The sequence below is a fragment of the Carex rostrata genome, chromosome 8, assembly GCF_964058835.1.
Source record: "Carex rostrata chromosome 8, lpCarRost1.2, whole genome shotgun sequence".
NCBI classification, from domain to species: domain Eukaryota; kingdom Viridiplantae; phylum Streptophyta; class Magnoliopsida; order Poales; family Cyperaceae; genus Carex; species Carex rostrata.
In genome coordinates this window covers 5,499,650-5,513,558 of record NC_135925.1, presented here as the reverse complement: position 1 = coordinate 5,513,558, position 13,909 = coordinate 5,499,650, and the positions used below count along the sequence as shown (strand labels likewise).

Sequence of the window (13,909 nt, the reverse complement as noted above, 5' to 3'; positions counted from 1 at the left end):
GCATATTCGATAGCAGTCCATATCCTCTGAGGTAACAAAATATTTGTGTTTATATTCAGACCATCCGTTCAAAATTCGGATGAATTCGGCACGAGATATAATGAATATGTTTGTGCGGATTCTGATCGGACATGATATGAGTTTTCTTCGACAATGTTGCATATGTTCTAACTTGAAATTGATATCCTCTGCAGTAATTTTGAATTATTGCAAATGATCATGACCGTCCAATCTGAAATGGTACGAATATTAAAGATAGCTTTTGCATTACATATTTGGATCAGATTGATTTGAACTGATCAGATGGTCGATCCGGATTTAAAATCCGGATACAAATTCTTCTTTTAGGTTATTTTTTATAGCAATTTTTTTATAAATTAGGAAAATCAGGAAAAGTGGAAAATAGTATCCATTTGATATGAGCTAGAATTTTTTTAAGAGATACGAATTCAGAGATTAGGGGGTCTATATTACAATTATTCTAGAAAGTTGGACCTAAGAAAAATGGAAGAAGATACTCTGATGAGCTTAAAATTAATGGGAATTGCTTTGCAAGTACTATATAGACCTACACCTATATATAAACGTAATTAAGACTTTGAATTAGACTTTGACCAACCAATTTGTTTGTTCTTTATTGTTTAAACGAAATGACACGAGAAGTCTTTTTGTTTCCACTTTTATAATAACAACTGCAGTCGAATCTGAGTCCGGATCCTCTGCATTACCTTACAGTTGAAGTTTGAATTGGAACCTTCCGGTCAGAATTTAAATCAATACTGTTCAAATCTGTAATGTATAGGATATTTCCAAAATTCAAACTCAAACAATGAGGTAACTTATTCAAATGAGCTTCTAAATAGCTATTAACTACATTTTAGAAATTAAGGTCTTTAAAGGTTTTAACTCTCATATTTTTGAAATTATTTTTAGAGTTTCTATTAAGGTGCGTCGGTAATAAATTTAAAAAAAAGAAATAATTTGTGTTAATTATTTGACCAACATGGAGTTCATAAACAATTTCTTATTAAAGAAATTTTCTGCATAGTTTTTAAATTAAAAACTTTTCCGCATATCTAAAACTGAATTAAAAATTACCACATCAGATTAAAAACCCTCATAATATCAAAGATGTAGATGATCTTAAGGTAATATGAATTCAATTAGATTCTTCACTTGCTAGTTTGCTGAAGTCTTTCACTATTCAAAGCGCTAAATAAGAGAATTTAATAAAATTGGATACTGTAGGATATTAGATATTCTACCAGATTTTTAATGATTTTGAGAATTGCAACCTACCACTATTCAATTTGAAGTAACTAGTGAAAATTTTATACAATGGACCAATAACCTTTTGTCATAGGAAAATTATTATTATTTTTTATATAAAAAGAAGATTATTTGAAATAAAGATAAGGATCAAGCCTTTCAATTTTAAATATTTGTAAGGAATATTTGAACTGAATTTCGAACCGTTGACTGTTGAGTTATAAAATTATCATTCTTAAGCTCCTTAGTTGTTAATAGGATCTTAAAAAAGAATTATGTGGATTGACATAGCGGTTTGAAAGAACATTGAAATTAACATATCATGTAAATAGTAAATTTCTAAATTACATGGAGAGAGAAATTAACCAAGATATAAACTATGGAAGCAGCTAACAGTTCCTGGCTCTCAGTCCTCCGAAAATCCTTGAGCTTTTTACACTAATCCTATAAACAAGTTAATTAGATTCAGTAATACTATGAAAACAATCCTATAAACAAGTTCAATGGATGTTCTGCAGATGAAACCGCGTGGTCCCAGATGAAAACGCATGAAAGCTGTTAAAAACGCGTAGTCAACGAACAAAATACAATTGAAGTACAATCTATAGTTAAACTGGGGACTACCTTCTGTGAACATACATATATTATCCTGTGAACATACAAATATTATCCTGTGACCATACACATATTATCCTGTGAACATACACATATTATCCTATTAACATACAAATATTATTCTGTGAACATACACATATTATCCTGTTAACATACAAATATAATTATGTGAACATACATATTGTACTTGAAATTATGGCAGTTGAAAGTGCGTGGCCGAAAAAGTACTTCTTCCGTTACCGGCGGTTGAAAGCGCGTCGGAACTAAGCTAATAAAGGAAGGTTTTTATACGCAGGGATTTTCGAGGGACTGTAGCCCGAGAGACGTTACATTTTCTCATAAACTATCTCATAAACTATATATCATGAACAGAAAACTTTTTGTAATAGACAAGTATCTATTCTTAACAGATAAAGTACTTGAAATCTTGAAAAAATTAATGCTGAGTAAGAGGTGGCTAAACTGTTTAATATACATATAACAGTTTACATTTACTAATTTAAGCATTAATTAGAAATTAGTTGACACCATTTGACACTAATGATCATGAATATATATTGAATCCCTCTTACATTTATTGGCATCTAATTAATTACTATTGGATCTAACCAAAGATGTGACTCTGAAATTGTACTGAACTAGCATGATTTGTGCTAAAGTCAATTCAGGCTTGTTAGTTGTTACCTGCATCAATCATAATTTATCATTACTTTGATATTAATGAATATATTGTTCTATATAGAAACTATATATATTTTGTTAACATACATGCATTTTCAACAAATATATGACTATTTGTTGTTAATAACTCAATTTTAGAGAACTAGCATTTGGTTTAGTGGCAAAAACATATGATTTCGTGTGAGATGTTATGAGTTTGCAAAGGTACATGATCTCCATGTGAAAAGTCATGGATTCGAAACCTGAAACTCTAATAGAAAAAATTCTTTGTTGTAATAACAAAAGTGTGAAATTTGAAGGTCTTTTTTTCAAAAAAGAAAAACCAATTTTATTTAATTAGTCAGTCTTCTTAATTTTTAACAACTTATTATTACTACTTTCTTAATTATATATTATAATAACTGAAATTATACAGACACCGAGTAGATACATCCTAATAGCAGTTGGAATTTCCCAGTAATTGTGTACTAGTGGCAGTGCACATACCGTGCATCTTCTGAAAAATTTCAAGCACTTATTCTCAGTTCGTTCTTCTTTTTATTAGAACCCGAAGTCAGAGCTTTCATACAGTGACAAGCCAACAACCACGCTAGTATAATGAATATTCTAATTAAACAGACCAATTACTCGGGACAATTCAGTATACATTACAACAGAAACAACTGGATAATATTTTATGTGACTGCAACCGCCACATCCTACAATATTTTAGTCCGCACGACTCTTAAGACGGTTGAGATTTATTAACTCAAAATATTACCTTTTGAGTCAATGCAGAGGATACGAATTCGAATTTCTGAGAGGCTTCCGAGCAAATACCTACTCTAACAAACCTAGATTTTTTTTCTTCTACCAAGTCTTTATATAATCATAATATTGGTGAAACTCTACTGGCCCCACCAGTCCCTTGGCCTATATAAATCGTTTTTCACACAGCCTTGTGAAACACACACCCCACACTCGGCTAAAAACCTGAAACACAACAAAAGCAAATTAATTTTCCCTCTTATATACTCCAGCTCAGCTCCCCAGTTTTAAGTCACTAAAGCAAATGGCACCAGACAGTTCCTTGACCTTCCGCGTTCACAGGCGCAATGCAGTGCTTGTCGGTCCTGCCGAGCAGACACCGCACGAGTTCAAACGTCTGTCCGACATAGACGACCAAGAGGGATTGCGGTTCCACATCCCCGTAATCCAGTTCTACCACTACAACCCGTCCATGAAAGGCAGGGATCCTGCCAAAGTTATCCGGGATGCCTTAGCCAAGGCATTGGTCCCGTACTACCCGTTTGCTGGCCGTCTAAGGGAACACCAAGATGGATCGAGGAAGCTGATGGTTGAGTGCACCGGTGAGGGTGTTCTGTTCATCGAGGCTGATGCTGATGTGTCCCTCGAGCAATTCGGTGATTTGCTGCAACCGCCATTTCCATGTTTAGAGGAGCTTCTGTTTGATGTCCCTGGCTCGAGTGAAGTGCTTAACTCACCTTTGCTCTTGATCCAGGTATGGTATCTATATATGGGCACTTTATATGTACCTATGCATGTTAATTTTTTTTTTCCTTTTAAAAGTTCTGATTGATGAAATCATCAAGGTGTAAATCTTCCATATAACGGCTAATATATAAATGGGCCAATTTCCTGGTCTAATAAAAACATTTAAAATTTAGTTAACATTTTGCATATATAATTAGAAAAAAACATGTATGATATATGATCAGATGAAACATATATGTGATTCGGTAATTAGGGGGACAGCAGGTAGGTCCGGTAATTAATGTTTGAAGGACACTTTATAATTTCCTTTATTAGACCGATATACGTCCTTGAGCTCAAATATTCATGAGCTGAGAGTCACAGAAAACAATATTCGCTCTCACTGAATTTTAAAATTATTATTGTATACATCAATTCATCAGTAGTACTATAGTTGTTACGTTTTTTTTTTCTTATTGAAAAATAAACAATGCTTTTTTAATTGCAGAATATATAAAATTTAATTAATTTATGCTGTTCAAATATCAGATTAATTATCAGCCTAACTCCTTTGCTCAATTATGTTGTGCAGGTAACGAGGTTGCAGTGTGGTGGTTTTATCTTTGCTTTGCGGCTCCATCATGCCATGTCAGACGCACAAGGCCTGGTCCAATTCATGACTGCCGTTGCCGAGATGGCACGTGGACATTTAACCCCTTCCATCCCCCCAGTTTGGTCACGAGAGCTTCTTCAAGCACGATCCCCACCATGCCCATCCTTCGCGCATAGGGAGTACGATGTGGTCGAAGACACCAAAGGCACTCTCATGCCCCTTGATGACATGGCACACCGCTCATTTTTCTTTGGCCCCCGTGAGATTGCTGCCTTGCGCAAGCACACCCCTCATCATCTCCGCAACAAAATCTCCACATTTGATCTCCTAACCGCTTGCTTGTGGAAATGCCGCACGGCTGCCCTTTCCCCTGATCCAGATGAGGAGATGCGTATCATTTGCATCGTCAATGCTCGCGGCACCAAAAGTGGCCTTAATCTCCCTGAGGGATACTATGGCAACGCCTTTGCTTTTCCTGTGGCTGTCTCCACAGCAGATAAGTTGTGCAAAAATCCATTGGGTTATGCCTTGGATTTGGTCCGAAAGGCCAAGTCAGAGGTAAACCACGACTACATGCGTTCGGTGGCTGATCTTATGGTGTTGCGAGGCCGGCCCCACTTCACAGTGGTGCGTGCATACCTTGTGTCAGACGTGACTCGTGCTGGGTTTGGAGATGTGGATTTCGGATGGGGAAAGGCCGTCTATGGCGGACCAGCTAAAGGTGGGGTGGGGGCCATTCCTGGTGTGGCTAGCTTTTATATTCCTTTCACCAATGCAAAGGGCGAGAATGGAATTGTGATACCGGTTTGTTTGCCGGGGTCGGCAATGCCAAAGTTCATGGTAGAGCTTGACACTCTCCTCAAACAGCCAGCGGAGAGCATCGATGAGCAAGCTGAGTTTGCTGTCCTCAGGTCTGCACTTTAAAGAATGAACATAACATCTACAATTCTGATATACTCGGAACTCTAAATTTTGTTCCTTGTCGTGTGTTTATAAATATTGATTTGCTTAAGAACAGATATTAATCTCTATGTATACATGTTATATTTCTGTTTTTTTATTTTTATTTTTGTTTCATGTGCAATACTTGTAATTACATTGTTCTCTGTGAGCAAAAGTGCACTTGGGATTTGAGTTTGTACTAAATTTCAAACACTATTAAATATACACTAGAGTTTGAGTTAATTTTTTCTCAATTTCCAAATTAGCTTAACAACTGCAGTCGGATCTGAGTCCGGATCCTCTGCATTACCTTACACTTGATGTTGAAATATGATGGTCCGAATTTAAATCAATTTTGTTCAAACCTGTAATTTACTGGATTTTTTTCAAAGTTCGTACTAATATATATCCGAATTCAAACTCAAACGATGAGGTAACTTAGGGGATATGAATTCAATCAGAACCTTCACCTACTAGTTTGCTAGTCTTTCACTATTCAAAGCGCTAAGTAAGAGCATTTAAGAAAATTGGATATTGTAGGATATTAGATATTCTACCAGATTTTTAATGATTTTGTGAATTGCAACCTATAACTATTCAATTTGAAGAAACTAATGAAAATTCTATACAATGGTCCAATAAATTTTTGTCATAGGAAAATTATTATTTTTTTTTATATAAAAAGAAGATTATTTGAAATAAAGATAAGGATCAAGCCTTTCAATTTAAATATTTGTAAAGAATATTTTAAATGAATTTCGAACCGTTGACTGTTGAGTGACAAAATTATCATTCTTAAGCACCTTATATAGTTGTTAATAGGCTCTTAAAAACGAATTATGTGGATTGACATAGCGGTTTGAAAGAACATTGAAATTAAATATCATGTAATTAAATAGTAAATTTCTACATTACATGAAGAGAGAAATTAACCAAGATATAAACTATATATCATGAACAGAGAACTTTTGAGTCAGTTGGTATCGAAACAAATAGAACTTGATCAAATGTTGAACTGAAAAAAATAAATAAAAAAGAAGTAAAAAAGTGTGGAAAATTGTAGCAAAAAGGTTCTTAATCAGTTCCCATCGAACAATCAATATACTTGCTTTAGCATCAACCCTAATAACGTTATCATTCACTTCAATGGAATTATTTTTTTTTTCATTTGAATGATTTATTATGAACCGATATCCGTTCAATAATAATAATGATAGCAATAAAGTAGAGCAAATGAATAAATGAGGTATGGATGACAGTTAAGGATGCGTTTGGATATATGGAGCAAGAATATAACACTAACTCGAGAATAACACTATTCTTTTGATTGAGCTATTCGATTTTTGAATGGAGCAAGAATAGCACTAATCTACTATTCTTTATTTGTCTCATATGAGTTAGCTCACTATTCTAATAACTCAATCAAAAGTTGAGTTAGCTACTATTTTAAAACTTGAAATTAGCTCTATTCTTGCTCTATTCCTTGTTTCATCCAAATATACCCTAAAAGGTCAAAAGAGACTGTTACTGATTGTTTTTTATTTTTTTTGGAGAACATTTTGGTACACTGGATGAGAACGTAATAGTGTATTTTCATCAAGACACTGCCCAATCTGCAGATTCTCAGCATTTTTAATGTATCACCAATTACTTTCTGACTTGGTGGTTTAGAATTTTTTTGGAATATTTTGTTACTTGAGTGTTGCCATATAATGTAGTTGTTCCAGGCAACTTGAATATGAGAGAGAGATCTAGTGCCAGATAAGTACCAACAGAGCGGAGTGATACAGAAGGATTTGAAGAGGCAAGAAAGCTAATTAGATGATATGTTTGACTTAATTTGCAATTCAGAACAGAAAAAGACAGGATGGAACTTTGTGTAAATTTGCATTTGTTACATTTTTCTGACTGTGTTTAGATGGAAATTGGAGGTTAATTTTCATCCCAAGAATAAAGTCGCGTTGTTTATTGGAACCATGCATAGGCTTATTCTCCAGGTTAATTTTCTGATCCCTGATACCATATCTGTTACTGCGGTAAAAGTAATATAGAGTTTATAATTCTGTAAATTAAACAGCCTTTTCAATAAATAATTTTGAACAATTATATAGTTTTTTGCAATAGACAAGTAACTATTCTTAATTAACAGATAAAGTACTTGAAATCTTGAATAATTGGCGCTGAGTAAGAGGTGGCTAAACTGTTTAATATACATATAACAGTTTACATTTACTAATTTAAGCATGTATTAGAAATTAGTTGACACCATTTGACACTAATGATCATGAATATATATTGAATCCCTCCTCTTACATTTATTAGCATCTAATTAATTTCTATTAGATCCAACCAAAGATGCGACTCTGATATTGTACACTGAACTTAATTGCATGATTTGTGCTAAAGTCAATTCAGGCTTGTTGGTTGTTACCTACATCAATAATAATTTATCATTTTTATTTTTGAAAGCATATAGCAGTTGCTGCTAAGTGTGCATTGAAATGATAAATCATAGTTACATCGCCTCATTTTAGGCTATCTTTTTTAGGCACAGCATCATAATTTATCATTACTTTGATATTAATGAATATATTGTTCTGTATAGAAACTATATTTTTTTAACATACATGCATTTTCAACAAATATATGACTATTTTTCTTGTTGTTAATAACTCAATTTTATTTAATTAGTTAGTCTTCTTAATTTTTAACAACTTATTATTACTACTTTCTTAATTATTATAATAACTGAAATTATACACCATGCTTTTTCACCATGAAAAGTGAGATTGCTGTATTCATCGAGTCTATCCGATCTAAATATGACATATCTATTTTGCACTATTTTTGGAAAGAGGCTGTTAAAGAGAGCAGCTTCGAAAGTTAGAAATATCAGTTAGAGGATTAATGAGTTTGGGGGACAATCGGGAAAAAAAGATGGGGATAAAAATATTTATTCAAAAAGTAATTAACAGCAAATGGCACCAGACAGTTCCTTGACCTTCCGTGTCCACAGGCGCAATGCAGTGCTTGTCGGTCCTGCCGAGCAGACACCGCACGAGTTCAAACGTCTGTCCGACATAGACGACCAAGAGGGATTGCGGTTCCAGATCCCCAATATCCAGTTCTACCGCTACAACCCGTCCATGAAAGGCAGGGATCCTGCCAAAGTTATCCGGGATGCCTTAGCCAAGGCATTGGTCCCGTACTACCCGCTTGCTGGCCGTCTAAGGGAACTCCAAGACGGATCGAAGAAGCTAGTGGTTGAGTGCACTGGTGAGGGTGTTCTGTTCATCGAGGCTGATGCTGATGTGACCCTCGAGCAATTCGGTGATTTGCTGCAACCGCCGTTTCCATGCTTAGAGGAGCTTCTGTTTGATGTCCCTGGCTCGAGTGAAGTGCTTAACTCACCTTTGCTCTTGATCCAGGTATGGTATCTACATATGGGCACTTAATATGTACCTATGCATGTTATTTTTTTTCCCTTTTAAAAGTTCTGATTGATGAAATCATGAAGGTGTAAATCTTCCATATAATGGCTCATAAATGGTCCAATTTCCTGGTCTAATAAAAAAAAAATGTAGTTAACATTTTGCATATATAATTACAAAAAAACATGTATGATATATCATCACGTGAAACATATATGTGATTCGGTAATTAGGGGGACAGCAGGTAGGTCCGGTGTCTAAGCTTGCAAACTGTTAGTTAATGTTTGAAGGACACTTTATAATTTCCTTTATTAGACCGGTATACGTTCTTGAGCTCAAATATTCATGAGCTGATAGTCACAGAAAACAATATTCGCTCTCACTGAATTTTAAAATTATTATTGTACATATATGCATGCAGTCCATTAAAATTAACGTATACCTCAATTCAGTAGTACTATAGTTGTCACGGTTTTTGTTTTTGTTATTGCTTCATTATTTATTTTTATTGGAAAATAAACGATGCGCTTTTCATTGTAGAATATATAAAGTTTAATTAATTTATGCAGCTCAAATATCAGATTAATTATCAGCCTAACTCCTTTGCTCAATTATGTTGGGCAGGTAACGAGGTTGCAGTGTGGTAGTTTTACCTTTGCTTTGCGGCTCAATCATGCCATATCGGACGCACAAGGCCTGGTCCAGTTCATGACTGCTGTTGCCGAGATGGCTCGTGGCCATTTAACCCCTTCCATCCCCCCAGTTTGGTCACGAGAGCTTCTTCAGGCACGATCCCCACCATGCCCATCCTTCGCACATAGGGAGTACGATGTGGTCGAAGACACCAAAGGCACTCTCATGCCCCTTGATGACATGGCACACCGCTCATTTTTCTTTGGCCCCCGTGAGATTGCTGCCTTGCGCAAGCACACCCCTCATCATCTCCGCAACAAAATCTCCACATTTGATCTCCTAACTGCTTGCCTGTGGAAATGCCGCACGGTTGCCCTTTCTCCTGATCCAGATGAGGAGATGCGTATCATTTGCATCGTCAATGCTCGCGGCACCAAAAGCGGCCTTAATCTCCCTGAGGGATACTATGGCAATGGCTTTGCTTTCCCTGTGGCCGTCTCCACAGCAGATAAGTTGTGCAAAAATCCATTGGGTTATGCGTTGGATTTGGTCCGAAAGGCCAAGTCAGAGGTAAACCACAACTACATGCGTTCAGTGGCTGACCTTATGGTGTTGCGAGGCCGGCCCCACTTCACAGTGGTGCATGCATACCTTGTGTCAGATGTGACTCGTGCTGGGTTTCAAGATGTGGATTTCGGATGGGGAAGGGCCGTCTATGGTGGACCAGCTAAAGGTGGGGTGGGGGCCATGCCTGGTGTGGCTAGCTTTTATATTCCTTTCACCAATGCAAAGGGCGAGAACGGAATTGTGATACCGGTTTCTTTGCCGGAGCCGGCAATGCCAAAGTTCATGGTAGAGCTTGACACTCTCCTCAAACAGCCAGCGGAGAGTATGGATGAGCAAGTTGTCCTCAGGTCTGCACTTTAAGGAATGAACATAACATCTATAATTCTGATATACTCTGAACTCTAATAAATTATGATTTGCTTAAGAGCAGATATTAAGCTCTACGTATACATGTTATATTTCTGTTTCTTTCTTTTATATTTTTAAGTTAAAAAAAAAAAGCAGGTCTGTCTCAAAAAAGTTTAAAAAAAGCAGTTGTTGGAAATTGTAACGGCTCTAGTAGAGCCGTTGGTACTTTGTATTTTTTTGTCTGTTTTATTGCTAACGGTTATGAAGCCTTGAAACATATAAATAGAAATTGTAAGATACAATAATTAACATACAAAATTTGTATTGAATTAATAAACTTAATTTAGTGTTTTGTGAAATATCTAGAATATTGTAGGAAAATATATAGGAGGTGAGTATTCTAGAAAGTTAGAGAAATATTTAAGTCTAGAATGTTCATGAGAAATATCTAGAAAATGAATAATGATAGGAGTAGGAATATCTAGATATTTTGTATGAGGTGTAATAGGTCTAGAATGTTCTTAGGAGTAGTATAAATAGAGATGTCATGCACTTGAGATGTAACTAACAAATTAAGAAGAAATAAATCTTTCAAGAGTAACTTGTGACTTTTTTTCACATGCTTTCTCAAACTCCACCAAACATATAAACACAATAGTACCTCATAATTTTTTCAACAGTGGTATCAGAGCTGAAAGTTCGAAAAAGAGAGCCATGGCAAGCGGTAGCTCGACATTTGGTCAAGTTACATTTCCTCACCTCACAAAGACCAATTATGAGAATTGGAGCATCCAAATGAAGACATTGCTCGGGTCGCTTGATGTTTGGGAAGTAGTCGAGAGCGGCTACGAAGAGAAGACTGACATCAACAGATTACTCGCCAATGATTTGAAGCAGTGTTATTAAAACCGGACCGAGCCGGACCAGGTGGTTCAACTGGAAAAAATCGGACCCGGTTACCAATCTGATTTGGTTCACTAAAAGACCGTCTATGCAATTAAACCGGTCAAATCTGATTCAAATGACTGTTTCTCAGGAAAAATACCATAGTTAAACCATCCGAGTTTAAGAACTTTGTACTTTTTTCCGGTTTGTCTTCTTTTGAAGTAATATTTTCTTATATTTTTTAAGATGCTCTTCTCCCCATGCATAACACTTTTAGCCAATCTCTCTTTTTTTTTTTTTTTGGTTACAGCCATGGCCCGTAGGCCCTTTTAGCCAATCTAGCTAATAACTTTTGTGTAGCAGTAACTGTAAATTTATTCATTTCATTGGAAAACCACAAAAGGGGTTGCTGTTGTTTACTAATTACTCATATTTATAATACTTACTTAGAAGACCTCAAAATTTTTGGAAATTTAAGAACGAATCAATTATGTATAATATAAAAACTATATCTTTTGTTTATATTTTCAAAAAATAAAATAATTTTATTTTATCATTCATCCTATTTCTCGTAACTTTTGTCAAAGTCATCTATTTTTCATTAAGAATATAATTTATTGTTTTTATAAAATAAGTAAATACCTCTTGAAAGTTATCAAAATTTAAATTTTGAGTTGTTATATTCTTTCCTTCAGTTATTTTTAATACATCAACATGTATTATTTTATTTAGATGTTAAATTAAAAGAAAATTTGATCTTATATTACATAATTGAATATATATGTGCGAGTTTTCACTCACTATATATTCATATACATGTAAGAATTTAAATAAACCAGCAATTGAATTGGTTGACCCGACGGTTCGACTAGTAAACCATTAATCCGAAGGTTTATCGGGTCAATATCTGATCCGGTTCTGATAACATTGATTTGAAGGCATTGAGAGAGTCGCGAAAGAAGGACAAAACCGCGCTCTACAACCTATTCCAAGCCGTTGATGAATCGGGCTTTGAGAAGATAGCAGGTGCGACTACATCCAAGCAAGCTTGGAAGATCCTCGAGAAGGCATACAAAGGAGATGATCGAATCAAGCAAATGCACCTATAAACACTCCGAGGTGAGTTCGAGGCATTGAAGATGAAAGAGTCAGAAGGTGTGTGAGACTATATCACTTAGCCAAGGCATTGGTCCTGTACTACCCGCTTGCTGGCCGTCTTAGGGAACTCCAAGATGGATCGAAGAAGCTAGTGGTTGAGTGCACCGCTGAGGGTGCTCTGTTCATCGAGGCTGATGCTGATGTGTCCCTCGAGCAATTTGGTGATTTGCTGCAACCGCCGTTTCCATGCTTAATTAGAGGAGCTTCTGTTTGATGTCCCTGGCTCGAGTGAAGTGCTTAACTCACCTTTGCTCTTGATCCAGGTATGATATCTATATATGGGCAGTTTATGTGTACCTATGCATGTTAATTTTTTTTTTTTCCTTTTGAAAGTAAACGATGCCCTTTTGATTGCAGAATATATAAAATTTAATTAATTTATGCTGCTCAAATATCAGATTAATTATCAGCCTAACTCCTTTGCTCAATTATGCTGTGCAGGTAACGAGGTTGCAGTGTGGAAGTTTTATCCTTGCTTTGCGGCTCAATCATGCCATGTCTGACGCACAAGGCCTGATCCAGTTCATTCACTATTATTTCAAACAAATGATCCAAAAATTTATTAGTCGGATGCTATACTTAGTGCGACACCTAATTAATAGATTACCTAGCGTTGTCGTAAAAAATAAAAATCCATTAGAAATTCTTTATTAAGAAAAAATGAATTTCAATCATTTGAGAGTTTTTGGTTGTGTGTACTTTGTTAAAATTAAAGGAAATGACAAGTTGGATTTTTTTATCAACAATATTTTTTTTGATATTTATCTTATAGAAAGGGTTATAACTGTTATGATCCCATCAACATTTTTTTTTTTTTTATATCTAGGAATGTTATTTTTTGTGAAGATAAACCATATTTCAAAGAAAATGAAGAATTAAAAAAATCTTCTACCAATGACCAAAATAATTTGGTAAGACCTCAAATACCTCTAATATTTGATTTAGAGCCCTCACATAATGACCATCACGAAATTGAGACTAACAACCAAATAGAAGAATTATAAGAAAAAAAATCATAATAACAATGATAATGAGATAGAAGAAAATTTAGTAAGAAGGTAATCAAGAACACATGCATCAACCCTCAACACGACTTAGGGATTGTGTAACTTATACGTCTCATATGAAAATATTTCATCTCAACATAACGTACTTATCATATCACTTCAAAACGAAGTAGAACCAAATTTCTTTTAAGAGGATATTCAAACCCCAAATTGGTGTACATAAAGCCATTTTCTTTTAAGAGGCTATTCAAACTCCAAATTGGTGTACGTAAAGCCATGAAAGAAGA

The 13,909-nt window shown here is 35.2% G+C and overlaps 1 protein-coding gene and 1 pseudogene across 2 annotated transcripts; both read left to right on the top strand.

The window, feature by feature from the left end:
* Positions 1–3,452: 3,452 nt before the first annotated feature.
* On the top strand, positions 3,453–5,831 carry LOC144558010 (benzyl alcohol O-benzoyltransferase-like). The gene is made up of 2 exons (XM_078306704.1): positions 3,453–4,066; positions 4,631–5,831. Exons 1-2 carry the CDS (start codon positions 3,617–3,619, stop codon positions 5,573–5,575), a joined length of 1,395 nt encoding a protein of 464 aa, XP_078162830.1. The 5' UTR covers positions 3,453–3,616; the 3' UTR covers positions 5,576–5,831.
* A 2,740-nt stretch (positions 5,832–8,571) lies between these two features.
* On the top strand, positions 8,572–10,584 carry LOC144558045 (benzyl alcohol O-benzoyltransferase pseudogene; annotated as a pseudogene). The gene is made up of 2 exons (XR_013512836.1): positions 8,572–9,021; positions 9,649–10,584. The product of XR_013512836.1 is annotated as a benzyl alcohol O-benzoyltransferase pseudogene (transcript).
* The last annotated feature ends 3,325 nt before the right edge of the window (positions 10,585–13,909 follow it).

Coding starts and splice junctions, on each gene's coding strand:
- LOC144558010 (XM_078306704.1), top strand. CDS start 3,617: ATGGCACCAGACAGTTCCTTGACCTTCCGCGTTCACAGGCGCAATGCA. Junction 4,067..4,630: donor CACCTTTGCTCTTGATCCAG/GTATGGTATCTA, acceptor TATGTTGTGCAG/GTAACGAGGTTGCAGTGTGG.